This window comes from Orbilia oligospora, assembly GCF_000225545.1.
Source record: "Orbilia oligospora ATCC 24927 unplaced genomic scaffold scaffold00173, whole genome shotgun sequence".
In the NCBI taxonomy this organism is placed as follows: domain Eukaryota; kingdom Fungi; phylum Ascomycota; class Orbiliomycetes; order Orbiliales; family Orbiliaceae; genus Orbilia; species Orbilia oligospora.
Window position 1 is genome coordinate 324,011 of NW_011645730.1, and position 26,247 is coordinate 350,257.

Sequence of the window (26,247 nt, forward strand, 5' to 3'; positions counted from 1 at the left end):
AAGAAAAGAATTTGAAAGAGAAAGTCGGTATGTCGTCGTCGAGGGTAGGCGCCGTCTGTATGTGCTACTCGAGAATAGGCTCCACACCGGAAACCCAGTCAAAAGGAACCCGTAAATTGAGAAAAAAAGGAAAGACAGGGAACAAAAGTCACGAGGTCAGCTTAGACTCCTCCGTCAACCTAACACTAGAGAGAAGAGGGAAAGAAAGGTCCAAGACTATTCGTAGATGCGACTAAGAAATTGGTGTGTGTTGCTCCCCTGTTGTAAAAAAAGGTCCGAAAAGGAAAGGGCAGCACACCCAAATCCAACAACCATCCACCTGGTACCGACAATGTCTCGAATGTCGCTATTTTGGTCCCTCCTTTTCTGTGGAGGAAGGGAGAAGAAAAATGGTAATAGGATAGAGAAAGCGGGATCGAAAAAGAAAGAGGGTGTGGAGCTCCAAGAGGAAATAGCGAAATAGCTAATAAAAAGATGTGTGTGGGTATGTATGTATGGTGTGTGTGTGTGGCTAGCTGAAAAGAAGCATAGTAATAACCCGCAGAAGTCTTGAGACGGCACAGCAATATCGCAATGAGTGTTATAAGATATCAAAAAAGAGGACTAGGCTAGAATACGAGAAGGAGATAAAAAGATATTTATCATCAAGTTCAACCGCCTGTCAGAGGAGAGGAAGAACAATGAGAACAAAGCGAAGTGATTCACATCCCTCAGATCACAATATGTAAGTTCTTAGGTAGTATATACTACACAAAAAGCGTTACCAAATATATCAATTGCGACTTAACTTGAGAAAGAGACCAGGCAATGTTGCAATTGCCAGCGAGATTTCATGTATCTATCCCTTGTCAATTGAACATTCTCTCACAAAAGTCCTTCACATATCTCTCTTAATCACTTGTCTCAATATCCGAGATTTCTCAAGGGAAAACAAAACCAAAGGCCTTCTGTCTTTTTAGGAAGGAAAAGAAAAAAGGATGTGAGATATCATGAAATATGCACAATGCAGTAGTACCTCACAGCTAAAAAAAATACATACTAACCCCATCATAGCCTTTCCACTCGGAAACAGATCTGTTTCTCTCCATCCGAAAACGATCGAACATGCAGAATTGAGAAAAAAGGTAGGAAAGCAAGAAAAAGACTATAAACCCCACCAGTGGCTAAAACATGGCCCACGTATGTCAATCAATCAAGCATTTCACGAATTTGCTAGCATTGGCACGGAACAAAAAACAAAAAAAAGAGAGGCCTTATGCATAATGGGCGCCAAAAAAACAAACCCCTCCAAAAAGTTGAAAGCTTACACAAAATAGAGACTAACTAGGTAAAGTCTGAGTATCAAGCTTTTGGGACACACAGAAAGGGAACCCCTCAAGTGGGCCGAAACCGAGGCTATCGAACCTATGGAACCTTGGGAGTAGTTCAGGTGTTGCATTTTTAAGTGTGGAGTTGACTAGGTTTAAGCGCCGACGGTGAGGTCCACCCCGGTTCATGCATGGCGTTGCAGCAGTAGCTGGGCGGTTCGCAGAACCAGGTCCATAACGTCGAGACGCCCTTCGAGTATACTTGCTGTTTTTAGAAAGATGTGATTCTGGGACGAGAAAGCTGTTTGAGGCCGGAATGATCCTTCAAGTTCATAAGATTACTAGCTAGGTATGCACCTCTCTCTCTTTTTTTATTAAAAGAAGACGAGATTGCATTAGGAGCCTCACTACAGCTGTGCAGGTTTTAAACAACTGTGCTGTGTGATGTGATGGCACTACGGCGACAGTGAAGCGTCACTGCAATGGCACTGCAATAGCGCTGTCTAAGACGACATCAACTTCACGATACTCGGGATATCTATTATAAGATCACTATTTTTGTCGGAGGAAAACCCTGTATTCTCATTCGAATATTCCATCATTCATAAAGAATTAAGAAGAATAAAAAAGAAGTGTATATACAAAATCGAGTTTTCACCTCTCTCAACCTCCATCGCGAAAGATGAGAAAGAAGTTTCCTTCGACCAGGGGGGAAAAAAGGAAGTGGTAAATTATTCGTTTAGACGAATAATCTATTCATCATCCTCATCATCATCGTCGTTAACAACGTTATAGAACCTAAGCTCATAAACGCCCTTGCTGGTAGAAACGACACGGAGCCAATCACGGAGCTGGTTCTTCTTCAAGAACTTCTTGGTGCTGTATCCAGGGGAAAAAAACACTTATTAGCATACCGTCTTAAGGTCATGTGCGGGAGGAAGGTAATAATAATACGTACAGATACTTCAAGTATCTACCGGAGAACTCCTGGTGGGCAACAACCACAATCTTTCCCTCTCCTTCAGTAGAGATTTGGACAACATCTCCCAAGTTTCCAACTCTTCCTTCGACCTTGATCCTGTCGTGCAAGAACTTTTCGAAAGCCGCAACATCAAAGATCTTGTCGGAGGCTGGTTGAGTAGCGTTGATAACGAACTTCTTGGAGACTTTGGCAGTCTTGCCCTTGGCGGTCTTCTACAAAACATCATTTTTTATGAGCCTACTGAATTTTATAGCCTTTGTGTTTTTCTTGTGTATCATCTTCCTATTGACACCCAACTCCATCTCTTGTTGAAGAGAGACGTGGAAGCTAAGGCGATATGAGGAAGAAGAAACAGAAAAGAAGGCGACCAGCAAAGCGGTTTTGTTTTAAAAAATGATGTGTAAGAGACGGTAGACGATAGAAGAAGAAAAAGAAGAATAACGAGAAACTCCCAGCTCTCTCTCTAGCTCTACCATCTCCCCACTCCATCCCTCACTCCTTCCCCGCTGTCGCTATTTGTCGCCGGATCTAATTCTGGAAGATGTGTTAATACGTACGGTAGATGGAGCCATTGCTACTGTTTTTTAGAAGTGAGATTGACGGTTAAGGTCGAGGGTGAATGTATGTGTGTGATGAAGGGACGCAAAGAGGTGGATATCCTGCGTGTGTACGAGCTGACGGTTGAAGGTTTGTAGATGGTTGTTTGGGAAATTTCGAGGTTTCAGAAGCGAAAAAAAGTTGTCAATGTGGTGGACTGTTCTTGGTGGGAAGATGCACTAGTCCGGATATGGAAATCACAGTCAACGACAAACAGTACATCCAACACAGCAACGCACTTTCCGGGTTATTGGATTCCTAACTCCGATAAGGCTACACCGGACTTAGTCCGATGGCTGTCTCTATTATATCGGCGATATTGGCCATGGGGGGCACTTAGGATTTATGTCACAGATGATGATGATGATGGAAAACACAGCTTCACTTATTATTGATAAGAAACCAAGAAAAAAATTTTGAATCATCAATGCTTTTCATTCTTATATAGAAGACCAAAGAGTATGCGCAAGCATCTCCTAGAAAAGTATTCAGTACCTAATTAGGTGATTAGGTAACTAGTACGCAGCAAAGATACAATCCTGACCCTCTTCAAAAAGCTAAAAGGCTATAGCTAAAATCAACTCTTTCTACATCAGAGAAATCCTTCGCCCTTAAATCAACTGTGTAAAAGCCCTGTTAATGGGCGACCTGATCGGTGTGACTTCCTTCCAGAAATCAATGGTGGCCTTCGCACGCTTGGCAATGCCCTCAGGTGTGAACTCAAACTTCTTGTAAATATCCTTGTATGGTCCGGAAGCACCGAATCTGTTGAGACCGAATTGTTCATGAGAGTATTTCTCCCATCTATCAACAATATTAGCATTTTATCTTTGATTTTCTTGAAGATAATAGATATACGTACCCAAGAGTAGTGTAAACTTCAACCGACAAGATTGGAATGCCGTCGGGAAGAACGGAGAGACGATACTCCTTATCCTGGGTATCGAAGACCTCCCAACATGGCAAAGATACAACACGAGCCTTGATTCCCTCAGCGGCGAGGGTCTTGATGGCATCAACACAGATACCGACTTCAGAACCAGTGCTGACGAGTGTAACATCGGCTCCCTTCTCCTCGTGGACGACATAACCTCCCTTGATGGCGTGCTCGATTGTGCTGTTCTCGAGTTGTGGGAGGTTCTGTCTGCTCAAGCAGAGGACGGATGGTGTGTGGCGGCTGGTAAGAGCGACGTAGTAGGCAGCGGAGGTCTAAATCTATTAGCTTTCGCTCTTTCTTTAAAAGTATTTTCTGATTGCTTACCTCGTTACCGTCGGCTGGACGCCAGACCTGGAGGTTGGGGATCGCACGCAAGTGGGCGACAGTCTCAATAGGTTGATGGGTAGGACCGTCCTCACCAAGACCAATGGAGTCGTGAGTGGCAACTAGATGTGATCGTTAGAATAATGTTAATAAGAGCACCGAGGAAAGAGAACACATACCCCAGATGACTTGATGCTGGGAAAGAGCGGATAGACGGACAGCACCGGCGGCATATGAGACAAAGTTCAAGAATGTACCACCATATGGGATATGAAGGCCATATGCAGCAATACCATTCATGATAGCACCCATACCGTGCTCTCTGACACCATATCGGATATATCTACCAGAGTAGTCGCCAATCTTGGTGCTTGGGGGTTGGAAGTCAACAGCTCCCTTCCAGATGGTCAAGTTAGATCCGGTCAAATCGGCAGATCCACCGATGAGCTCTGGGAGAGTATTGATGACCTTTGCGAGGACGGTCTCGGAGAGTTTACGAGAAGCGACGGCAGGGTCGTCAGACTTGTAAACTGGGAGGGAGTTTTGCCATCCCTCTGGCAGTCTCTTCTCGAATCTTCGGGTTAGCTCCTCAGCTTCGAGTGTGTATTGCTGCTTGTACTTGTCGAATAGCTCATTCCAGGCCTGCTCGGCGGCAGCACCCTTATCAGCGGTCTCCTTGTATGCGGCATAGACCTCTGAAGCGACATCGAAGGATTTTTCTGGATCGAATCCAAATTTTTCTTTGACTGCCTTAGCATCATCTGCCTTCAACGGGCTGCCGTGAACGCTGTGAGTGCCTTGTAACTTGGAACCGTAACCAATGATAGTGGTGAGCTTGATGACGGATGGCTTGTCGGTGACAGCTTTAGCATTGGCAAGGGCGGTCTCGAAAGCTTCGAGGTCGTTGTCACCGTCCTTGACGTGCTGTGTGTGCCAGCCGTAGGATTCGAAGCGGGCGAGAACATCTTCAGTGAAGGAGACGTTAGTATCACCGTCGATGGTAATGTGGTTATCATCGTAGACGGCAATGAGGTTTCCGAGCTGGAGATGGCCGGCAAGGGAGATAGCCTCGGCGGCGACACCTTCCTGCAAGCAACCGTCGCCGAGGAAGACGTATGTGTGGTTGTTGATAAGATCGAAACCGGGCTTGTTGAAGGTGGCAGCAGCCTGTGCTTGGGCAATGGCGAGACCAACGGCGTTGCTGACACCCTGACCAAGAGGACCGGTGGTAACTTCGATGCCGGGGGTATCGTGAGCTTCGGGGTGACCTGGGGTCTTGCTGCCGACTTGCTGCATGTCACATTGGTGTTAGCTCTACATTTCTACTAGTAGTAAGATAAGAAGTGGACCTACCCTGAAGTGCTTGAGGTCGTCAATGGAAAGATCGTATCCGTAGAGGTGGAGCAGGGCATAGTGCAGCATGCAGCCGTGTCCGTTTCTTTATTAATATTATTATAAGAGTTAGTACCTGCTTATATGATATAGAATGATGTAATCGAATGAATAGTAATCCGGAACACCCGGATATCCACTATTCGGCTCCACCCAAAACTAGTGCAGCAGGGGGAGAAAAAAAAAGGAACTTACGAGAGAACAAAACGGTCACGGTTCAAGAACTTTGGATTCTTTGGGTTGAAGGTCATAGCCTTCTGGAAGAGAACATGGGCGGCGGGGGCCATACCCATGGGGGCACCGGGATGGCCACTGTTGGCCGCCGAAGTGGCATCAACCTATTGCCGTCGCACATTGGATTAGTACACTATTACTGGTTCTCATTCTCATTCTCGTTTGCACTCTTATAATCATTCTCATTTTTTCATCGTTTTTGGTGAAGAAATTTCAATTGACACCAATTGATGATGTTAAGATGATGCACGATGGCGGGGTAGTAGAATTGAGTAGTGGCGCAAAGTGTTGAGAGAGGGGCAACTGCAATTGGGGTATGTACATACAGCCAAAACACGGATGGTGTTGATACATTTGGTGTCCAAGTCGGTATAAGCCATTGTTTCTTTAAATTGTACCTTGATGACAGTAGTTTTGAATAAAATGGCGATGTCAATTAGGTGGAGGTCGAGGAGGTTGAGGAGCAGAGGAAGAGAAGAGAAGAGGAGGAAGAAGAAGAGGAGGGGATGGATGGATGGATTGGTTGAGGGGCGAGATACTTTATACTTTAACCTCAGTGCACTCAAGCTCAAAGCAAAGCTCAGATCTCCCGGAGGAATAATAATTTATACACGTTACATAGCACATACGCTTCCAGTTTCAATTACAATTACACAATTTTGCATATAGTTAGCCTGGTACCCAAGTAGCTGCTTAAATTTCTGCTGGGGATATTTCCTAGGAAAGAAAGAAAGTTAAAGGATTCATTTGTTTCTTTTTCTTTTCATTCGCTGACAGCCCGAAGAACCGGACCAGACTCGACTCCTAAGGCGAGACCCACCCCACCCCCACTATACTTTACTAGTATACTAAGTACTTATGTATGTACCCCTCGCTGGCTGGATAAATGAATTTATCCAGACCCTTCTTGCTTGCTTGCTTACTTACCAAGGGAGTGAGAGAGGACTTACTTAACTTCTCTAGAGCCAATCGTAGAAGAAGTTACAATTACCTACTGAGTACCTAGGTAGGTAGTATACGTACTATGTATACGTCCATAGAGGATGTGTAATAGCAGGATTGGCAATACTAAGCTGATAACTAATCCCGCTCTCTTCCTAGATTCGAATATAAATGTATTATTCAGCTTCTCATGCTGCACGAGCGCGGATTAGTTATCTCCCGTGATCTCTACCCTTGGATAGCTCTATCGATATCGCGCGATAAAGTCCTTGGCTCAGTTCTGAATGCAATTGCAAATGAATGCGAGACAGTTGAGACATAGTTGAAAGGCAGAAAAGCGAGCTCCCGAACCGGCGAATCCCTCCCCGGTGCAGTGCAGCCTCGACACGGGGCAAGTTGACATTCTATGTGTTGGAGGCATAACAAGATCTCACATTGCTTATCTAATCAGATCTGATATCTAATCAGATAAGATTAACTTCAATGTCCAACAGTTACCTATATAGGAAACTCGTCCATCATTTCTAAAAACAGCAATATTCGACCTCAGATATTACCAAATCGGGGAATTTCATGTGAACATGAAACTACAACCACAGCTCCAATACAACCTCACTCAATGCATGCAACCAGGGGAAGGGCCACGAATACCACCTCATCTCTCATCTTCGCCTTCATCACCATTCTCCCCTTATTCTTTACCTTCACCTTCACCTTCCTTCACTCTTCTTCTCGTCGATTCATCGATTTCTTACCGGTGATGTCCTACTCTTGCTGTGCGACTATTTTCACCTAACCACGCCGCCTAACCAGGTGTGCTAATTATAACACACTCCTCCCATATGCCCATCACGACATCACGAGATTACCACATCCCAATCCCAAAATACTTATAAAAAGAAACATCAAAAAGGGTAAAAGAGAGGAAGGGAAAATATACAAAAAATGGGCACCCGTCTTCAACGTTCCAGTCCCTTTCGGCTGCTCTTCGCACTCCTGGGTCTCCTCCTCTTCCTCTGGTGGATGATTCAACCATCCTCCCATTCTCCCCGAACCCTCAACATAAACCTTCCCGACAGCTCGCCACCAACCCCCACGGCCGCCCTAACCCCACCCAAAACCGCCCCAGGAATCAATGTAATCTCAATGAACAACCTAACCGCCACTGCCAATCCTTTAAAAAACTCAGAAAGACTATTAATCCTAACCCCTCTAGCCAGATTCTACGACGAATACTTTGACAACCTCTTAAAATTAAACTATCCGAGGAATCTAATAGACCTAGGTTTCATCACCCCAAAGACCCACGCTGGAAATATAGCAACCTTAAAACTCCAAGATGCCCTGCGAAAAGTCCAACATGGTCCCAAAAAATCAAGATTCAACAAAATCACAATCCTTCGTCAGGATTTTGGTACACCCACCGGTCAATCCGAAAAGGAACGTCATGCGATGAAGGCCCAAAAGGATCGTAGAGCATCAATGGCCCGTGCGAGAAACTCCCTCGTATTCACAACCCTCAACCCTACAATCTCCTGGGTCCTCTGGCTGGACTCAGACATCATCGAAAGCCCTCCATCCCTCTTCCAAGATCTAGCGAAACACAATAAACAAGTTATTGTCCCGAATTGCTTCCAACGATATAAAGAAAACGGCGTCTGGAAGGAACGTCCTTATGATTTCAATTCATGGCAGGACTCGGAAACGGCTTTGAACCTGGGGAAAACGATGAAGGATGATGAAATCCTGTTGGAAGGATATGCCGAAATGCCAACTTATAGAGCTTTGATGGCTTATCAACGAGACGAAAAGGCCGATAAACATGTTGAAATGCTGCTGGATGGTGTGGGTGGTACTGCATTGTTGGTTAAGGCTTCAATTCATAGAGATGGTGCTATGTTCCCTACATTTCCCTTTTATCATCTGATAGAGACAGAAGGCTTCGCAAAAATGGTGAGGAGGTTAGGTCATCAACCGTACGGCTTGCCTAATTATTTGGTATGTTTTTTTTCTATCTTCTGTGTTTTTGGTATCTCTATTCTAATCATATATGCATATACAGGTTTACCACTACAACGAGTAAACGCGAATTTCTCATACTCTATGATAGTTACATTAATTCTTGCCTTTTTACCTCATTTGTACAGCACGCGCGAGGGCGATTTTTTTTTTGGAACTCCTTATAGATATCTCCTTCTTGCTCTTTACCAACTACCATCACTACCTCTACTCCACTTTCCTAAGAATAAGACCCGCAAAAGGGAAGTTTTTGGAAAAGGAAAGAGTTTGAATCGGGGAAAAAAAAAGCATATCATATGGTCGGGGGAGTTCTTGTATTATCCATTGTCTTTGTTTCTATTTTCCTTTTTGTGATAAGCCGGGCGTCTGTACGTATATATGCATATTTTGTCTATTCTACATCTACTAGGTAACAACTTTGATCATCTCGAGATACTAAGCCTACCATAGTAATTGGGACGATGTACGACTTGGGGAATAATTAAGACCCTGGATGATTAACATGAGGGTTTAAACATATATATATACCGAGGTATATATCCCATCGACATGTTTAAGGCGCTATAGCTAGCGCTAGCATCCTAAGGTCTACTACCTCACAATTTACGATCAAGAAAGGGGGACCTTTTCTTTAAATCTTTCTTGAATTTCTTCAAATTCAGAACCTCAATGCCCACGCAGGATATAGACCAATACAATCCGGTCTGAATCAGCGGTAATCAATGGCACCAAAGTCTCACCCTTCCATCTAATATAATCTAACCTGTCCTTTTGCCTTCTACTTCCTTTCGATCTAATTACAAGTTGGTAAGAATTAAAATATGTAAAAGAGAATAGAAAAGAGAAGATCTCTCATCGAACAGAAAAAGACAGCTCGCAGATATTATCGCTATCATCATCCATCATTAATCGAGTGAACAGTCGCCTTTTGCTTCCCCGCATGCACTTCGTAAAAAGCAGAAAAAAGGGGTGAATGAGGAAGAAAATAATGGGAAAAAGAAAAATGGGAAAGAAAAACGCCGTAAAATGCAATTATCGCTTGCTTTTTGCCCCAACAGACGCAAGTAGGACATATTTCATGCTGAAAGGAAAAAATAAATGAAGAAGGAAGAAACAAGATCTATCTTGCCTCCTCACCAGATAAAACGTTGTGGTAGCAGTAATTATTGTTGTTATGCCAAATCGTAAAAGAGAATCTTTATCAAGTTCCCTTCCTCGCCAACTCCTTCGCAGCTTCCAACTCAGCAGCTACCCGCTCAGCCTTTGCCTTCTTAACTTTTCGGGCCTGAACGACTGCACCTTTCCTATTACGAAGATAGTTCTTAGCTATAGCTTGCAGTTGAGCTGGATCATTCGATTCCTTAATCGTATTGAGCATAGTCGTCACTTGAGTAACGCTACTGAGATGAGGGCAGATTGGACCTTCACCAAAATGGGCGATGCCGCACAACTGGCAATGTTCAACTTGTATTTTTCGCAGTGGGCATTCTCCAGGCATATGGGTGTTGGTACACAATTTACACTGGACTGGAACACCACGTGGAGGTGGGGGAGGGAGTGGGTATGCTTGATGGGGGGTGGGATATTGAAGGCTGGCGCCAGGGACTTGGCCGTGAAGAGCTGTCGAGAAAGTTCCAAGGGCGGGTCGAGGGTAGTTGTTCAGGACAGGCGTGATGCGGGCGTTGGCCCCTGGTTGTATCTCTGGAGGGATCGCCATCTGGAAGTAATCACCAGGCGGGTGAAAGGCTCCTCCGGGAGGTACTTCGCCAATAAATTGAGGCTGCCCAGGCAAATTCGTTTCCTGTGGCATATTCATTTGCTGTGGTGGGTATCCCAGATCTAGTGGATACATCTGTTGGAGAGGTGGAGGTGGGTGCATCTGTTGCTGTGGATACATTTGTGGCATGTTCATTGGGTGTTGGATGTGCATTTGCTCGGGATATATTGCATCGAAGTTGCTGCTAGGTCCACTTCCTTGCTCAGAAACCGGGCCAGCGCTTCCACTAGGGGAGCCAACACGATGCCCTCCATCGAACAAAGCACTTCTGCTTCGATCTTTTGGTCCTTCTAACTCCCCGGGGCGGAATGGGATGGCTTCTGTTCCAGAATCTGCATCACTCTCGCCTCCCGTTTCGCCGTCCGTTTCCAAGAAGTCAGTATCGTCATCTGACGTAGCTTTCTTCATTTTCTTCGCGTTCTTGGAGCCGGGACCGTCATCGACCTTGGCCCCCGACTTACTACCCGACTCACTACCCGACTCATCTTCAATATTTTCGTCAAGAACGTAGTTGGCGGCTACTGTCTTACGCCGTCCACGCCCGTATTCGGCCATCCTAGCAGCTCTTTCACGGGCAGCGTCGTCCAGCCTTTGCTGGATGATGTTGCCCCAGAGGTCGAGATCTGGCGCTCGATCCTCCTCGGGTTCGTTTACTATTTCGGCCCGCTCGCCGTCCTCCGTTGCCCATACTCTCGCAAACGAGAACTGTGCGTCTCTTTCATTGATTTCCTCCTGCTCTCCGATCGTATTCTTCATATGGTCGCGGTCCAAAAGCTTGTCGATGCTTTCTGGGGTGTAGATGATGTCTTTCACTTCACCCTTTACGATATCCTCAGCACCATATGCGAGGACACTCGCCACGTCGACCTCTTTCTCTTCCTCCTCTTGCCCTTCGGCACCCATGCGTTGAATGACCATATGATCCAACCCAAGTTTGTCTTTCGCCATGCGAAGCATCTTCTCCTCGCATGACCTGGCCGTCATAAGGTGGAAGACCAAAACTTTTTTCTTCTGACCGATGCGGTGAGCACGAGCGATCGCTTGAAGGTCCTGATGTGGGTTCCAATCGGGATCCAAAATGATAACCGTATCAGCGGAAGCTAAGTTGATGCCGACACCACCTGCCCTCGTCGACAAGATGAATGCAAAATACGGAGACTCAGGGGCATTGTAGGCATCAATCAACTTTTGCTTCTCCGCCGTATCATTGGACCCATCAAGACGTAGCGTCTGGAGACCTAACCCGTTAAGAAAGTCCTCCATGATGTCAAGCATACCGAGAAATTGGGAAAACATGAGGACGCGGTGCCCTTTCTCGTGGAGTTTGGGCAAGATGAGCTCAAGGAATTTGAGCTTGCAGCTTGCGTCCACCAAGTTGCGATGCAACAATTGTTGGTCCTGGAGCTTTTCTTCTACATTTTGGTCGTATACGAATGGATGGCATAGCACCTTACGGAGTTGCATGACAATGTTGTTCAGTTTTGAGCGGTTGGCCGGTTGGCCGCCCGTTTTCGACATGATCGCCCGTAGCAGCTCTGCATCCTTGCTGTATATCGATTTTAAGAGCTCCTGTTGCAATTTCGTGACAGTGAGGGGTACGATGACATCAGATATTGGGGGCAGATCTTTCAAGGCTTGTGCTTTTGTTCGCCTCAAGAAGTACGGCCTAATCCTTTCGTGGAGTTCGTTTAAATTCTCCTTTGTCACCTCCGAAAACTGTTCCTCGAGTTCTTTAGCGTTGACGTTGTCGGGGTCAAGGAACTGTAAAAGGTTGAACAATTCTCGGATATTATTCTGCAACGGGGTGCCGGTAAGCAAGACCTTATGCTGGAATTTCAATGCAGAAAGTTCCTTATACAGGATAGTCTCATCACTTTTCAGGCGTTGCCCCTCATCAACAACTAGAACCTGCCAGGGAACAGACTTCAGTGCAGAGCTGTGGTCAGCAATTGCCTGGTAGGAGGAAACCACGATGTGGCATTTCAAGTCTCGAGCGGACGCGCTAGGCGCGCTGCTGAATAGCTCGTACTTTTTTGTGAGTCTTAAAGACTCTCCCGACCCGAAAAAGGCGACGACCCGCATCCCGGGGGCCCATGTCCGGATTTCTCTCACCCAATTTGGAACTGTCGAATGGGGTGCGACGACTAAGCATGGCCAGACCTTATGTTCTTGCCGGAGAACCTCTAAGAATGAGATGATCTGGATGGTTTTGCCAAGACCCATCTCATCGGCGAGGATAGCGTTCTTCCCGAGAAACCACCTATAGTATAACCAATTCATACCTTCAATCTGGTAATCCTTGAGTGTTCCACCGGAGATATACTTGGGCTGGGTTTTGACCTCCAGCGGGTTAAAATTCTCTTGGAACTTCTCGCGCAACATTTGGATAGACTTGAGGACGCCACGGGGTAAACGGACATGGTTTCCTTTGCAGTACTCGAAATATGCACGCTTGAAGTCGGCATACCTTTCTTCTTCCTCCTCGCTTGGTGGTGGAACCCACATTGCCTCTTCGTACCCAAGGCCCTTGAACTTGACGAAAACTTCTATTATTTCTCTGATGCGATGTCTTTCGACGTTCTCAGTCATGTTTGGGACGATGCTGGTATACTTTACATCAAAAATGATATCAATTCGGAAATAACTTTCCGGAATTGCATCAGCCGAAGTCCACTTTGGCGGAGGATTGTACTTTTCGAATGCAGTTCTCATAGCTGGGAAAGCTATGGTATACACCCAGGCTCCCGAGGACCACTTCGCTTTTGAGAAATCATCGCCGGCTAAGCGGATCAGGTATTCGATCTCGTCATGATCAAATTCGTGAATACCAGAATCGAACGTATCTTTCGACTCTTTCAAGGCGTCATCAGATGGTCTCCACGCAACAAGATCCTTAATCTTCCCATCACCTATTTCGACACAATCTAAACAAGTCCAGTCTGAGTTATACTGGTTTAGTCGTATCTTTGCGATTCCAGTGCTCGCCTGCGGAGTGCTGGAGCCGCCTCGGTGTGGGAGGTGATGGAAGTGGCACGCTCTGTGGCACTTGCAACATCGAAAGAGAATGTTTTCCGGATTATTGATCTTGAAACCCGGGACATTCACTTCCGGTGTTGCTTCCCGTTCAGCTTTCGTTACAGGAATCTTCCTAAATGGCTCGCAGGAGCGTCCAACAGCACGGCAGTCCAAACAAACATCGAAGCGTGGTGGCCGTTTTTCGGCCTTGTGAGCCTTCCTGATACATCTCTTGCACTGGAGAACGAATTGGTGGTCTTGATGGTCTGAAAGTTTAGTAACAAGATGCTCGCGAGAAGCTCTATTCCCAATACACCCTTTATGAAAGGTGCTGGAGCAACCCTGGCACAAAACTAACGGCCCCTTCTGACGACCGGCAGGATCGGAACAGGTGTCACACCACCAGGTGTGGACTTGGGCGAACTGTGAATCATGGCTAAACTCCTTAAAAACCTCTTGCTGGTAGACCACACGAGGTGCTGAGGGCTTGACTTCGACAGCTTCGATATCATCTTCGTCACGCTCCTTGAGGCTGCCTTTGAAGTGGGCAGTACGGCCTGATCGACGGTTCTCAACTTCTTCTTCACTCCAAGATCTTGCGCGCTTCTTTGATTGCCTTTTTCTGGTTCGCCCTGATATGTCGTCATCAGAGTCAGAGAGAACCCTAGCAGTGTTTCGTCCCTTTTTCTTCCAGTGGGACGGCGTATCCTGAAGGTCAGATACGATAATATCTTCTGACGTTTCAGAAACATCGGAGTCAAAGTCATCAATAACTGCCGCCTTAGCTATCGCCTGGGAAATCAACCTTCCGGCGGTTCGAGCTGAAGTTCGCGTACTTCTAGTCGGCCTATTGCTAGACATGTTTCTAGAGCGAGATGCTTGTTTTTGTTGTTTCTTTTGTACCTTTTCGCGTAGTGCAGCTTGTCTGGCGCTGACTTTCAGACGTCTAGACTGGCTATTACCACCTTGCACTGGTATAGAAGAAGCTGCAGTAGAACTCCGGGTGCTTCTACGGGCGCGTTTCTGTTTCTCTCGAGGCCTAACATCTTCATCGCTATCCTCTTCTTCGTCATCATTTCGACCATTCATTGCTTCATCACTTGAATCGACAGCTATCGGTCCTTCATCGGCGTAATCATCGTCGTCATTACCAGCGCCATCATAGCCGAGCCTTGGACGCTGTTCGAATTCGGTGAGAGCTTCGTTTCCGAGGTCCATTCCTATAACGACATCCCACGGAAGCTACCAGACGGAATTAGCACAGCCCAGGCCTCTCAAACTCAAGCTTCCTGAAGGATGTAGCTTACCCATTGCGTTTCCCCATCCCAACTAAGGACTTTGTACTGTTGCTCACCATATCGATCTCTCTCGGCAACAATACGCTGTACTGAGGAATTGTCCGCTTCGTAGAAAGGATAATCGTCTCTGCTGCCTTCGAACGACGGAATCTCTATAGCAATTGACAAGCTACTATCTGGGGGAGGAGCAGGAGACTCGGGAAGAGAAGAATCCCCCATTTCCTCCTCCTCCTCCATACTGATATCGCTCATCGATTTCTATCTAGAGAGTCCTTCTCTGTGCAATTTTCAGCGGGAAGGGTGCAGTAAGGATAATACTTAGGCCTCAGTTAGCTCTCTAGCAAACTAAAGCTTGTAGAAGCTTCCGCTTCAAATAATCAAGAATCTTTGAGGGCTTGAAGATATCGAGAGCTTATGTATCGAGCTAGACGGCAGGGGATTTGTAGGGTTTGAGGCCGTTGACGGTGATGCTTGAGGGGTGGTAATGGCGATGGGGTTGTTTGGACGGTGAGGAAGAATGTCCGAGGTTGCGCGTGGTGAGGAAGATCATCGGTTTACGCGAACATCGCTGACCCAAATTTGTGGACCCTGCGATAACGCGACAACACATGCAGCTACTGAATGTCAAACAAAAAAACACACACACAACGCATTTCCTCTATGACGTCATTTCATAATGCGTTGCAATTGCAAGGTATATCCGCAAATCACTGAGCTAGGCACGTACCTACCAGGGTTAAATTATATATATATAGAATTCCAAAGATATAACACCACTAGTGCCCCGCCTAATAATTTAAAAATTAAGTACTAGTGTATCTCCTCCTTTATATTGGCTGAGACCTATAATATAACTACTAGTATTAATACATACAGCTTTGCTTTGTCGGTCTAAGTACGTATATATATTTACAGGGCCCTAACATGATATCTGATGTCGAAAAAAAAAATAAAAGTGTATGGGTACAATAATGTTCTAAAATAATAAATACGGAGTCCCCGTATCAGCCACGGGTTAATATTCCTGCTGGGGCCCGAGGGTTTTCTCCTCCCGCTTCAACCTCGTAAGAGGGTCATTGTAATACACAAGTTGCAATCTGTTGTCCGGTAACTTCTGGCAATCATCCATGAGGCTCGAGAATGCAGAATCTGCGAAAGTGCTCGGGACGAAGAACAAACCACGGAGTCCTGTTCTGACGCCGATATTGGTGGTTCCAATATCAGGATAGAAAACACAAGTCCAAAGATTTCCAGCCCCTATCAGATCCGTGTTCGGATATATGTAGTGATCCGGGTCCGTAAGGTTATAATTAATGTAAAATATCTGGTTACCGGAACCAACCCCGTTAACGTAATATTGAAACGCACTGCTGGTGGATATCCTAAATGTTGTGTTCGTATTAATGTTCTTCGTCACAGGAATAGCCCATGGGTAATTACTGTTAGACATCGTTACCTGGATATACCAGGATTTCATCGCCTGATCGAAATTTATGTACCAGTTGACTACCGGCTTATTTCCGTTCGCTCGAGGACAAGCGACTAACAAACTTCCAGGAGAGTAAGGACCACAATTCCATGAAGCGCAGTATCGAAAACTGCGCATCAGCATGCCAGGATATCGAGAATCAACCGGTCGGATTGCCCCAATGCCACCATAATCGACAGATGCCCCATAGCCTACCACCGACGTGGACCCAGCTGACGTTGTAGTAGTTACTTCTGATATTATCAACACAGACGTGGTTATTGGTACCGTTGAAGTCGAAATTTCAGGGATACTCTTGGTATCAGGCACTACTGCCCTAGAGCATCCCGAGGTAACTTGTTCCGGTGCAAAAGTGACGAGGTATTGTGGGATCTCTATCTGACGGTACTCGTGCCTCACATCATTTGCAACAGTATTCGTGACCGAAGTTGCACTGAAGGACGTCGTAGTCGCACTACTACTTGTTATTATAGGTAAGACGATAGAACTTATATCCGTCTCAGTCGTGGCGGTCGAAGCAGTTATACTCGGGTCAGCGAAAGTGGTCGTATTGGACACCGTTATGGTAGATTGCAGGATGGTAGAGCAATAACTCTGATAACCATACGATATAATTATTTGATAAGCATCGTAAGTGACTGAGGTTGAAGACGTCGTGGCTGAAGTGATTGACGATATTGAAGACTCTGAAGAGGCATTTGCTGATGCTGACGGGGACGAAGAGCCGGAACCCGAGCTTGCGCTCGAGGTAGAAGATACCGAAGGGTTGGCCGAGGATGATAGAGTACCCGAAAATGAACTGGTAAATATAGTTGAAATTGATCCAATATTATCTGCCGCCATCGGCATTCTCTTGACATCAAACCCCAAAGATTCAGGTACCAAAGCAATATCAACAATATCTGATATCATGAATAAGAACAATTTCCTTTTCACCTCCACCACATAAAACTCATACACGTTGCCACCGTATCTAAGTTTGGGTTCACCGTCCTCTAAAAAGAATTCTTCGGTAATGTCGCTAACCGTGATATTTGCATTGGCACCGTAAAGCAGCTGACAAACTTGACATTTCACAGAGCTAGACCCTGAGATCTGCCGTCTGAGGATACCGTCTCCGAGAGTTGGATCGCTTGTTTCTCGTAGGAAAGCAAGCAGTGCTGAATCTTCAGAGCTTCTCATTTCCCCATTGCTATCAATTTGGAGGGCTACTGGCACCGCATCGTCAGGTTTTAGAAGAACGACAGCCCCTGTGTTCACGTCAAATGTGGAGTAAAATCCAAGGTATTCTCCACTGCCTTGAACCAGGAATGAAGGACCAGGAATGGGCACCGTCGTTGTCGTACTTCCGGTGGCCGAAGATACTACAAGAGGGCTTGAAGATGATAGGAAAGTAGTGCTTGGTAGCAGAGAGTTCGAAACAGTAGAAGTACTCTCGCCAGCATCAGAGACAGAACTTCGAGAACTTCGACTCTGAATTGAGCTCAAGTCTTTCCCATTCGTGATTGACGTCTGCTGGACACTAGTCTGAGCGTGGCTAGTCAGCTGGCTTTGGTTGGAAGTTGCTGAACGCCCCCAGCTAATTTTGTCACACATGGGAAGAGTATGACTGAAGTCATAGCAAGTTCCGATCGTGACTGTTTCCGTACTATCAATGTAAGTATATATTGTGTCCGTTACCGTTAAATCCAAAATTTGGGCCCGAGCCTCCGCGAGACCTATCGGATAGAGTATCGCGAGGACATACATGCATACATGTGCATATGTGATCCTCAAGGATAGCTCCAAGTCCCTCATGCTGCATTTCGTGGCCAGTAGGATGGCGGAGGAGGGAAATGAATCTATAAACTAGAACGTAAGGCGTAATCGTAATGTACTCGTAGTACTTTATGTTTCAAGCTTGTGCGTATGAACCGCACTGGGCCTTTTTTGTGGAAAACCTTGATACTAGATCTATAAAAGGCGTCTAGCAAGGTCTTTGGAATGAGAGTCGTTTGATGACTTTACTCAAAATTCTTGTAAATTTTTTGCAGCTACGTAATTGCAATGATTTACCCACGTTCTTTTATCTGGTGACGCAATGGTCGTATGGGCAGCGTTAAACGTGCCTTATAATATAGCAGGCGCATATGACGAAAGAAAAGGCCCAGGCCCCTTTATTTTTAGCTATCAGCGGTCAGTTATATAATTATAATCCCCGATTAAGCGATATCCATGGATCCACTACTATTATACTTCCCACGTGTGTAGGTGATCGAATCGCTTGACTAGCTAGAACTTAAATCGGAATTTTATATTAAATGTTCATATGCCCAGCTACCTACCTATTAAATTTCGTCCTTGATATCTAACCTCGGGCTACGTCAATAGTTAAATACTAGTTGTACATACTTACTATGCCAGCAAATAGGGTGATATTAGTACGGTCGGATTATATTACGGTATCAATACGATTAATTTTAGCACTATTGAAAGAATTCAAACCGGTGTTTTAGTCCTTAATATCCATTAGAATGATATTCAAAACCATATCTTTCTTATGATTGGTATTACACTGGTATCCGAAATACCCCCCTTTCCGGCACAATATATAAACTCAAATTTTTGAAAATTGGAAATCAACATATTCCAACAGACACCAGCCTCGAGGCTACAGATTGCCTTATCTTATGCTAGGGTATAAAATTAATACGCACATGCAGAAAGCTGGCTGTCATATTTTGATTTCCTACGAAGATAAAGTTGTATGCTTTGTAATATATTATTAGCAAATAAGGAAAAATATATAGAGATACATAAAAAGAATAGTACAACCAGCAAGTAAACCATGAAACCACAAAACTACCATGCAAAAATTTGCCTAATTCCCATTTTCCGAGCTATATTCACTGAAACGGGAACAAAGATTCCCATTTAGTGATCCTCCAGAGTGAAGTAACAAACTCTGGCGCTCAATACTATCGAAAGCCCCACTTGATAACCAAACGTATTCTGACGCCCGTGAGCCATTGAGGTGCACCTGTGGGAGGGGCTTTGGGGGCGTACAGATGCTATTAAACCCGATGTCGGCTCTATGGCCAGGAGGAAGTTGGAAAAAAATCGGAATAGACATTCTATTATCCATGCTTGTGCAGGGAGAAGTAGGTACGCCAGTTGAAAAATTGTGACTTCCATAAGAAGGAGTTCTAATAGTGCGTTCTGATCCGCCTTCTTTTACAGTCGGTAGGGTGGTATTATGTCCATAGATATCCTTCGTGACATCTCGGGCCGATCTTGATGATGGTACAATAGTGTGAGCCGGGTGTACGTGTGCTGGCGTTCGTAAGATTACTCTCTGACCGGCAGGGGGGCTATTTTCATCACGCACACCCGCCTCTAGATCGTTCGAAATATTGAGTCCGTTCTTCGGTAGCGCATCCCGGAACCATTTTTCGGTCCTTTCTGATTTGTCTCTGAGGACCAAAAAGGATATAATCCCCAGAACCAAAATGTTTATGAGGATGAAGAGGAGTATGAAGATCCATATGGACCATATTGTACTAGCATCTATGATCAGGCTGATAAGCCTTATTGACCATGAGGGTGAGACAGCTCCTTTATCTTGCTGGTCTCGCATTTGAATAGTTTTCTGTGAAAGGGGGGCCATATCCGCTCCGTAGGCTTTGCCAGCGGCGTGTATACCAGGTGGATACTTAGGTATAGGTGCACGTGTACACACTGTTAAGACTTTCGAAACTCGTCGCCTCTATAGATCTATAGTAGATCCAATATCTTACTGGTCGATGAAGACGCTGCAGCGCTAGATAAAGAAGAAACTTCCTGGATTTTTTGTAGATGTGGAGGTGGGGCTATTTACTTGGTGACCACATGTACAAAATACAGCCTCTTGGAAGGGTGGAATATAAAGTAGGCTAGGGGCAAAGCAAGCTATATATAAAGGTATACACTCCAGGTTACGTGTACACTTCATCAATTAATCAAAGGTCACACTTACGACGTAATCCTTCCAGTACAATTGTGAGCTCATATAATGGAATAAACCTCTCCTGATACGTCCGGTGGGAGTTCTTTTGTAAATTTTGCACATGTTAAACATGTTCTGCAGATATTGATATCTTTCATAACTCACTGTATATCCCCTTGTAACATCCTACCAGCTTTTGCCCCACGGAGTCCATGAAGCAAGCAGTGAAACTAGGAGACACGTCATTTGATTGCAGGTGATTTTTTGGTTTCTTTTTCTCCTTCTTACCTTTGTAAAGCATCCCGAGATGGATGGTGTATCACTCTTTTTTTTTTGAATCTTGAATTTACATTGGAATTTCGGGATTTTGGTCTGATTCTCAGCCTGTAAAAATCAATTACTGAACTTGATAAATCTTCCCAGAATCTGGATGTCGTGTGTGTGTATGATATGGAGATATAATATCCTTTAAACTAGACAGGGTGGTGTAATTGTAGAAAAACCTATGATATTAATTTCCGATCTAAGTCTTTAGCAATAGTTCCATTAGTCTAAATCGTTAAGGTGGGACATAATAGTTGATATATGCTTACGAATACATGGGAAAGGAAATTCCGGGGTGGGAAGATGGAGAATAATGTTATGAAGTACATGTGTATATTAACTTGGTCTCGTGCGCGGCACATAACTGAAGCAATGTTGGTTATGATTCGTATCGACAATCGACATACGGTCGAACTAATGCTTTTCTATCATACAAACCTGAAAATACAATTCGAAAGAATTTGAAGCTAAGAATATAAAAGAAAAGAAAGAGAGCCAAATATATATCAATGAAAAACGACAACAAGGTCAGAGGGATAAATAATATACAAACGCCTACCGGCTCTGTAGCAAAAAGCAGCGCCGCAGCCCGTAACCATTAAGACCCATCGTTTTGGTTTCTTCTACAGAGCATGGGGTGGGGTACCTCGAGAATCCGAAGTGATACTCGCAGATTGGTCGGTATTGAGACTACCAGCTGTTCCATGGTGCTGGAGGCCTGAGGGCTCGCTACTCACGCTGAAGAGGTCGCGTCGACGTTGAAGAATAGGAGGATTGTTTCGAACGAAGCATCCCAGAGAGCCTGGAAGTGGCTGTATCCGTGTTCTCGTTGGTGGCATTGGAAAACGGAATTCAGTTGGACCCTCATCTCGTGAACTTATAACATCAAGCTCATATGTTTCGCCATCAGTGTATCTCGAGCCATCACCCCCAAATTCACCCGACATTCCAATAACTGAATTTGAGCGCCGAATTTGTTCCCCAGAGACTAGCCACTCAGCTGGAACGGTCCATCCTGTAGTTGATAGAGGCTGTAAATGTGGGATGACAGGTGCACCAGCTGACGAGGCCGGACTCGTCTGTGGAGTAGGACCATTTATATGAATTGCCGGAACTCGCTCTGCCCCACCGGCGTCTAGTGGTTCTGATGTCTCCGGGCCAACATGCGTCTGGGTTTCCGGTAATCTGTTATCCCTCGTATTTGATCCCAAATATAGGGAACCCAAAGCTGGAGAATTCTGCTCAGGTGTCGCTGCAATCTGACTCCAGCTCGAGTCGGAAGTTGTTGAAGATAGGTCTATAACCGGGTTGACAGACGAAGATCGTTGTACTGTCCTCCACATACATGATGGATAAGAGGAAGCTTGCGACAAAGTCGACGAACTTCGAGATCTAGTTGGCTCTGCTGATTCATCCGCAGTTGCAGTCCCAGCCCCAGTCACAGTCGCAGTATTTCCATGATCAGATACGACCGGTACCTCTACGGGTATAAGTTTGTGGTTTTCACAGCATGGACAGATCTGAAACCAAGCAGGCTGCTGACTTCTATTGATACCAAGCTCTACATTCGAATTCAACTTCTCCAGCTCACCTTGTAAGCGGAGTGATCGTTTTCTAACCCCCCAAAGGATATAACTGCCAATAACTCCTAGCTGGAAGCCTAACAAGACGCCAGCTATCAAGGGCAACATCCATACGACCAAAGGGCATTTTGTTGTATCGTCGAAATGCCTAGTAACATGCTGCATGATGTCCCAGCTTATACCAGGACCGAAGTTGGACTATGAGAGAAATTGTTGGTGGATAGCCAAGGACTAATTGCCTTGAAAATAGTTATGCTTCCCCGTGATCCTATTCAAGAACACTGATCTTGTTTGTTTTTTTGCCGGGACAGGAGAATAGCGGCTACTAAGGGCTCTAAATTGGGTCTGAGGAAGTGATCAAAGGGAGACGGGGCTTCTTAAGATCTTTTTGTAAAATTTAAGATGGGAAATTTAGATGTTCTGGAGTTAAGCGCCTAAAGAGGATGGGTGATACGGGTTCCGAGAGAATATGCTATGACAATCTCATCGGCGCTGCATTGGACTAATTGAAAAGTTCGGAACGAATTATTATTGATTCCATGAAAACATTATTTTATTACCATAGCGTCACATGAGGTTTTATAGATTCTCGAATACATCTCGATGAGATAGCCTACCGTATAGCCTACCACTATTCCAGACATAAAATAAGATACATCAATTGCAAGGCAGCCTTATCCAAACAAAGTAAAAAGAAAAAGTGTGGAGGGGTGTGAAACAGTACCCGATAACAATAAAGCAAATCTACAATCACAACCTTCCTAGCCGTCCGCAATATCCTAGAAAAAGGGATTCTTGCGAACTCGCAGGTTTGCATGTTGGCGGCCGGACGTGGCCCGTTTGTATGTTCTAAAACTGGTTACTCTTAAGCAATCTGGAAGTTCATCGGGTTGCGACCCGAGAGAAAACTTTTTGCCGTGAACTTAACTTGGGTGTTAGAGAATCGAATAGCACTTCTTCCCGCGTTTGCTGTTCTTCAAAATAAGGCTGAGCATGAGGTCCAAAGAGGGTTCATTTTTTGGCGCCCTAGCAGTCGATCCGGACCCGACGGTGGATGTTTCAACATCAGATATCCTTGATAATCTAGGGTCTAAGGTATTTTACGATCTCAAAAAAATTTAAATGGTAAAACCCCAACGAGGGCCACAGGTATCTGATTGAAATCGAAAACAGAGTTGTTCTTGCGATCTTGTCGTTCATTCTGACCGTTCGAACCTTCAAACTCCCAAAAACCCTGTATCATGTTGCATTTTTTGCAGTACAACTCAAAAGTGTGTATGCAGCGAGATAATTAAGCCGATGCCATTTTATTCTCAACCATGGGTTATTGACGTCATACGTCATCAAAATCTCGAGGGCATCCATTAATCGGTTCTTTGCGATGTGGGGTCTCAAGAAATGTATTCCTGTGCCCCAGGCCTTCATAACGCCTGAAAGTGCAGGCTTTCTGCAATTTAATTGTACTGTGCCGCACACTTATTTTAGGATAACTAGACAAAAGCAAGCAGCCTAGGACGAATCGACTCATGAATACAGCCAAGTACACAGTGTGGCCTAGTTTTGAACTTGAAAACAAACTGACCATGTTGACGGTTTCTAATGAGCAGATCATATGGCCACTAAAGGCGGAGGAGGGAATCTGAAGGAAGAAAGAAGAAGAAAGAAGGGAAATCGTTAAACAAGGCTATGATAAAGACGTCAAAACATAAAAGCAAGCAAATGGGTAGTCGCAGTGAGTATATGTACACATAGAAGGGAAACATCCTTCATTAACAATAGTCGAGGGAGAAATGATAATGGCTATCGGACCGCGATAGCCATAGCTAGAGTCGAAAAAGATCGAGGTTTGTGTATCCTCACTCCGTGTCTAGTGAATAAATAAAAAATAAAAAAAAAAAAAAAAAAGACGAAACAAACTCAAGGAATCATATTCTTTGGTTTCATATCCATTTCCGGGTCCCCGTATGCATGGATTATCGAATCCGTGTATTCATCCTCACTCGATATATCCGACTCCAGTCTTGAGACATCAGAGTCAAATCGTCCCCCAGCTCCCGTAGAAACCCGCTCTATCGGGCTATCAGGTACCGGTGTCTCCGTAATATCCGGATTTTTCTTATGTTCGGACATAGTATCCAATTCATGTAATGGAATGTCACCCATCAATTCCTGCCGTATCTTCGCAGGGGCAATCTCGTAGGTCTCGCTCATAGCATGGCTTGGTAACTCCGCCCTTGAGCTAGGCAGACTCCTGCTTCCGAGTTCGTGTGGTCCGAAGTTGTGGTTATAGATATTCCTTTCGCGTAGTCTGGCCTTCCTCCTCCTCCCGACGATGAAACGTATCAGAATCAACGGGACTACGACACAAGCAAGACAACCGATGGCAATTCCCGTTATTTTGGGACCCGTAAGACCAGATTCACCATCATCGTGCTTGCTCTGTTCTTCTGGGGGTAAATCTGCCGCTCTGAATACGTTTGTTCCGTAAGGATCGCAGACAAATGCTTTCGAGGTATCAGTATTCATCCTTAATAGATCCTTGCAGTCATATTTCAGGCCGGCAGATGAGACAACTTCGAAGTTTCCGGTAAGGTTGTACAACATCGGGAATTCAATCAGCGTAAAAGTGCCTTTCATGTCGATATCATCGGTTACTCTCATCAGCTTTGGGAATCCGTTGAGCCTTCTCCAGTTCTTATTGCCCTCTGCTGTCACACCCCCAGTAATCTCTTCGAGCTCAGGGAATAGTACATTTGTGAGGCCCGAGTTATTCGCAATAGCGAGGACGCTGAGAGTTCGTGTTCCAATCTTTTTCAAGAGTGGCATCGATAACGTCTCCAAAGTTGCGGAATCATAAACTCCTAGTGCACCCCCCATGGATTTGAGTTTTTTGAAATCAAGGCTACCGACTTCATGAATGTTGGCCGTGTTCAGATATTCCAGTTCTGGAAACGAGACATTGGGGCTTGCCCCAGTGCCATCGAGATCCAGGTTCGTCGAGATCGTATTGAGACCGAGCTTGATACTCTTCAGATTCGGGTTCCCGCCGAAGTAAACTTGTTGGACCTGAGTAAAGTCGATACCGATACCTTCTATACTCTCAAGTCCAGTATTCATAATCGTGATCCTTATGGCGGGGTACGTGCTATTTACCCTCGACGGAAACTCCAACTCTCGCAGTTTCGGCATACCGGTGAAGTCGATTCCCGCAGTACTGTTAAATTTCGGCATCGAAATATCTCTCATATTCGAACCATCGGCGTTACCCGCGATCATGAAAAGGTTCCCGACCATAGTAAGATTTTGTGCCGAGAATCTCTGTGTCCTATTGGCCAGGTGGATCTGGAACATCCCTCGAATAGCGGTGACATTGTAAAGATTTAGCTCGACGCTATCGATATTATTGAATATTACATCGCCTATTAACTCCGTGCAATTCGATAGTTCTAATAACTGTCGGGGTGTAGTTATTGTGATTGAAGAGCTATCGCATATCTCTGGTTCGGACTGCGCCAATGTGTTGGTAATGGTGAAAATGAGAAGAGTGAGCAAGGAGAGCAGGCTGCTCAATGATCCCATCGGTGTCTTTGTCATCTTGTAACTGTGCGTGCCCTGCGCAAACTATCCGGATGTCGGTGATATCAATCCAATGGACAGGGCCCACGAAGAAAGATGGCAAAAAAATCCTCCAAGAAGAAAAAAAGAAGAAGAAAATTGATTTCAAGATTTCATAATTTAGAAAAACTGAATTTCTGTACACCTGTTCCAAGAGTTTTAAACAAGAAACTCCAAGAAATTCAAAACCCGAGAAATAAATGTAAGGAAGTGAATCGGATTAATTGAGGGCGGTCACGCTCTTGAGTTCCAGGGCATATTTGACCTTATAAATCCCTCCTACATGCAAGCCCGTACCACATCCTCTTTCCCCATGGAGTTTCTACAATACGCCCATGTCTATAGCTCGAACGCCATCATCTGGATAAATCTCTCGGAATAGCAACCCTCCAGCAAGAACGCAGGAGTGCATGCAGAATCCTTGTCTAGTAGAGGGCGTTGGCCGCCT

The 26,247-nt window shown here is 45.1% G+C and overlaps 7 protein-coding genes across 7 annotated transcripts; 1 reads left to right on the plus strand and 6 right to left on the minus strand.

Annotated features, from left to right (window-relative positions):
• Positions 1–2,059: 2,059 nt before the first annotated feature.
• Positions 2,060–2,861, minus strand: AOL_s00173g95 (uncharacterized protein; the record flags this gene model as incomplete). Its single annotated transcript, XM_011127837.1, has 3 exons — positions 2,060–2,186; positions 2,266–2,501; positions 2,847–2,861. 3 exons carry the CDS (start codon positions 2,859–2,861, stop codon positions 2,060–2,062), a joined length of 378 nt encoding a protein of 125 aa, XP_011126139.1.
• A 636-nt stretch (positions 2,862–3,497) lies between these two features.
• Positions 3,498–6,153, minus strand: AOL_s00173g96 (uncharacterized protein; the record flags this gene model as incomplete). Its single annotated transcript, XM_011127838.1, has 7 exons — positions 3,498–3,690; positions 3,749–4,095; positions 4,148–4,269; positions 4,327–5,437; positions 5,501–5,585; positions 5,735–5,877; positions 6,100–6,153. 7 exons carry the CDS (start codon positions 6,151–6,153, stop codon positions 3,498–3,500), a joined length of 2,055 nt encoding a protein of 684 aa, XP_011126140.1.
• Positions 6,154–7,660: 1,507 nt separating this feature from the next.
• On the plus strand, positions 7,661–8,798 carry AOL_s00173g97 (uncharacterized protein; the record flags this gene model as incomplete). Its single annotated transcript, XM_011127839.1, has 2 exons — positions 7,661–8,713; positions 8,778–8,798. The coding sequence occupies 2 exons, from the start codon at positions 7,661–7,663 to the stop codon at positions 8,796–8,798; spliced, it is 1,074 nt and encodes a 357-aa protein (XP_011126141.1).
• Positions 8,799–9,935: 1,137 nt separating this feature from the next.
• On the minus strand, positions 9,936–15,076 carry AOL_s00173g98 (uncharacterized protein; the record flags this gene model as incomplete). Its single annotated transcript, XM_011127840.1, has 2 exons — positions 9,936–14,768; positions 14,834–15,076. The coding sequence occupies 2 exons, from the start codon at positions 15,074–15,076 to the stop codon at positions 9,936–9,938; spliced, it is 5,076 nt and encodes a 1,691-aa protein (XP_011126142.1).
• Positions 15,077–15,839: 763 nt separating this feature from the next.
• AOL_s00173g99 (uncharacterized protein) lies at positions 15,840–17,909 on the minus strand (the record flags this gene model as incomplete). The annotated part of the gene is made up of 1 exon (XM_011127841.1): positions 15,840–17,909. The coding sequence occupies one exon, from the start codon at positions 17,907–17,909 to the stop codon at positions 15,840–15,842; it is 2,070 nt and encodes a 689-aa protein (XP_011126143.1).
• A 3,315-nt stretch (positions 17,910–21,224) lies between these two features.
• AOL_s00173g100 (uncharacterized protein) lies at positions 21,225–22,349 on the minus strand (the record flags this gene model as incomplete). Its single annotated transcript, XM_011127842.1, has 1 exon — positions 21,225–22,349. The coding sequence occupies one exon, from the start codon at positions 22,347–22,349 to the stop codon at positions 21,225–21,227; it is 1,125 nt and encodes a 374-aa protein (XP_011126144.1).
• Positions 22,350–24,101: 1,752 nt separating this feature from the next.
• On the minus strand, positions 24,102–25,778 carry AOL_s00173g101 (uncharacterized protein; the record flags this gene model as incomplete). The annotated part of the gene is made up of 1 exon (XM_011127843.1): positions 24,102–25,778. The coding sequence occupies one exon, from the start codon at positions 25,776–25,778 to the stop codon at positions 24,102–24,104; it is 1,677 nt and encodes a 558-aa protein (XP_011126145.1).
• Between the last annotated feature and the right edge of the window lie 469 nt (positions 25,779–26,247).